The 1,548-nt window shown below is 37.1% G+C and overlaps 1 protein-coding gene across 1 annotated transcript; it reads left to right on the top strand.

The window, feature by feature from the left end:
• Positions 1–642, top strand: LOC105446149 (E3 ubiquitin-protein ligase TRIM21-like). The gene has a single exon (XM_030993741.1). The coding sequence runs from the start codon at positions 1–3 to the stop codon at positions 640–642; it is 642 nt and encodes a 213-aa protein (XP_030849601.1).
• Positions 643–1,548: the final 906 nt, after the last annotated feature.

Here is a 1,548-nt window from a genome sequence, read left to right as displayed (position 1 = left end):
ATGGCGGCGAACTTCAGCTCTGCAGAAGACATTTGTGAAGGAGAGAACTGTGGATCCATCACAGATGTGACGTACTACATTAAGGAAAAGAAGAAGCTCTGCGAGGACTGCGCCTCCAAAGAGGGATGCATCGGAAAAGCAAGAAAGGGTGGGTCCAATCTTTATTGTGAGAAGCATGATGAAGAAATCAAACTGTATTGTAAAACACATGGCGTACCACTGTGTTATTCATGCGCAATGAAAGACCATCAGCAGCCTTGCGTTCAACAGGATATAGAGGGCGCCATCGTGGAATGTAAAGCGAGTCTAATCACTCTAAAGGAAAAAGCGAATGAAAAGTTAAAGCTTTGTCGAGTTTATGGAGATCAGATTCGTCAGTGTAGAATTGACACCGACACCCATCTACAAGCTTTGAAAGATGAAATTGATTTGGTATTCAATGAGGCGATTCAAGCAGACAAAGAAAGAGAGAAGGAAGATGCCGCGAAAATCAACCAGGAAATTGATGAAAAGAATCAGAAACTTCAAGAGGAGATTCAAAAGATGAATGACAAGATTCAAAGGAATGAGGAGGAGAGAGAGATGCGACATGAACTTCACTTGGCAAATTTAGACAACAAGGCGAGAACCCATCGACAATAAACAACATGGTTTTCAAACAAACATTAAGAGCATCGCTGAAGAGAAGAAAGAAAGATGGGGCAGTTGGAGAAATCTTGGCAAGATGCACTTTAAATATGACGAACAAAGAAAGCGGACAAAATATACAGTTCCTCAGGTAGACAAAGGAACATCCCTTCACTGCTATTATGTAAAAAGGTGAATATGCATGTGACAACCTGTTCTACACATTTTTACATAATAGCAGTGAATGGATGTTCCTTTGTTTACCTGAGGAACTGTATATTTTGTCCGCTTTCTTTGTCAGTCATATTCATAGTGATGACACAGCAACCATAAAGAATATAACACAAAACTTGACACAGTACTTAAAGATGATAAAAGTGTCGGTACATCATTCGTTTATAGCCAGAACGGAGTCGAGTCTGAATATGTAATAAGTTACTGCCAGTATGGCTCCAAAAACACAACATGTACACTTTGCACGCTTATATATAGGTTCATGTACATAGCTGTACATATCTGTACATGTATATCATGTATAACATGTATAGGTATATTTGTTTGAACCCGTCGAATTTATTGATCTTTTTTTTCAGCAAGATAAATCAAACCAATTGTGTTTTATAGTCATGAGTGAAAAAGAAATCTATCTACCAATCCTACTACTGAGCACAAAATAAATAATAGACCTTTGTTCTTGGTAATGTCTTTAACAAACCCTTAAAGATAGCATGCTTTAGATTGCATGGCATTGTGATCTATCATGCACAAATATGCATTTTGGATATGTTCTAAACATACATGTTTGTGTAGATTTATAGATGCGATGCTAAAATTATGGATTAAGTTGACAGTTTAGTCATTTAAAATACTCGCAACATGTCAACAGCTTGATTAGACTGAATGTTTATGTATGATTAATTT

The sequence above is a fragment of the Strongylocentrotus purpuratus genome, unplaced genomic scaffold, assembly GCF_000002235.5.
Source record: "Strongylocentrotus purpuratus isolate Spur 01 unplaced genomic scaffold, Spur_5.0 spur5_scaffold_20, whole genome shotgun sequence".
NCBI lineage: Eukaryota > Metazoa > Echinodermata > Echinoidea > Camarodonta > Strongylocentrotidae > Strongylocentrotus > Strongylocentrotus purpuratus.
This window is presented reverse-complemented; position numbering and strand designations above follow the sequence as displayed.

What these genes read in the sequence shown, in the direction of transcription:
- LOC105446149 (XM_030993741.1), top strand. Translation starts at nt 1, where the DNA reads ATGGCGGCGAACTTCAGCTCTGCAGAAGACATTTGTGAAGGAGAGAAC.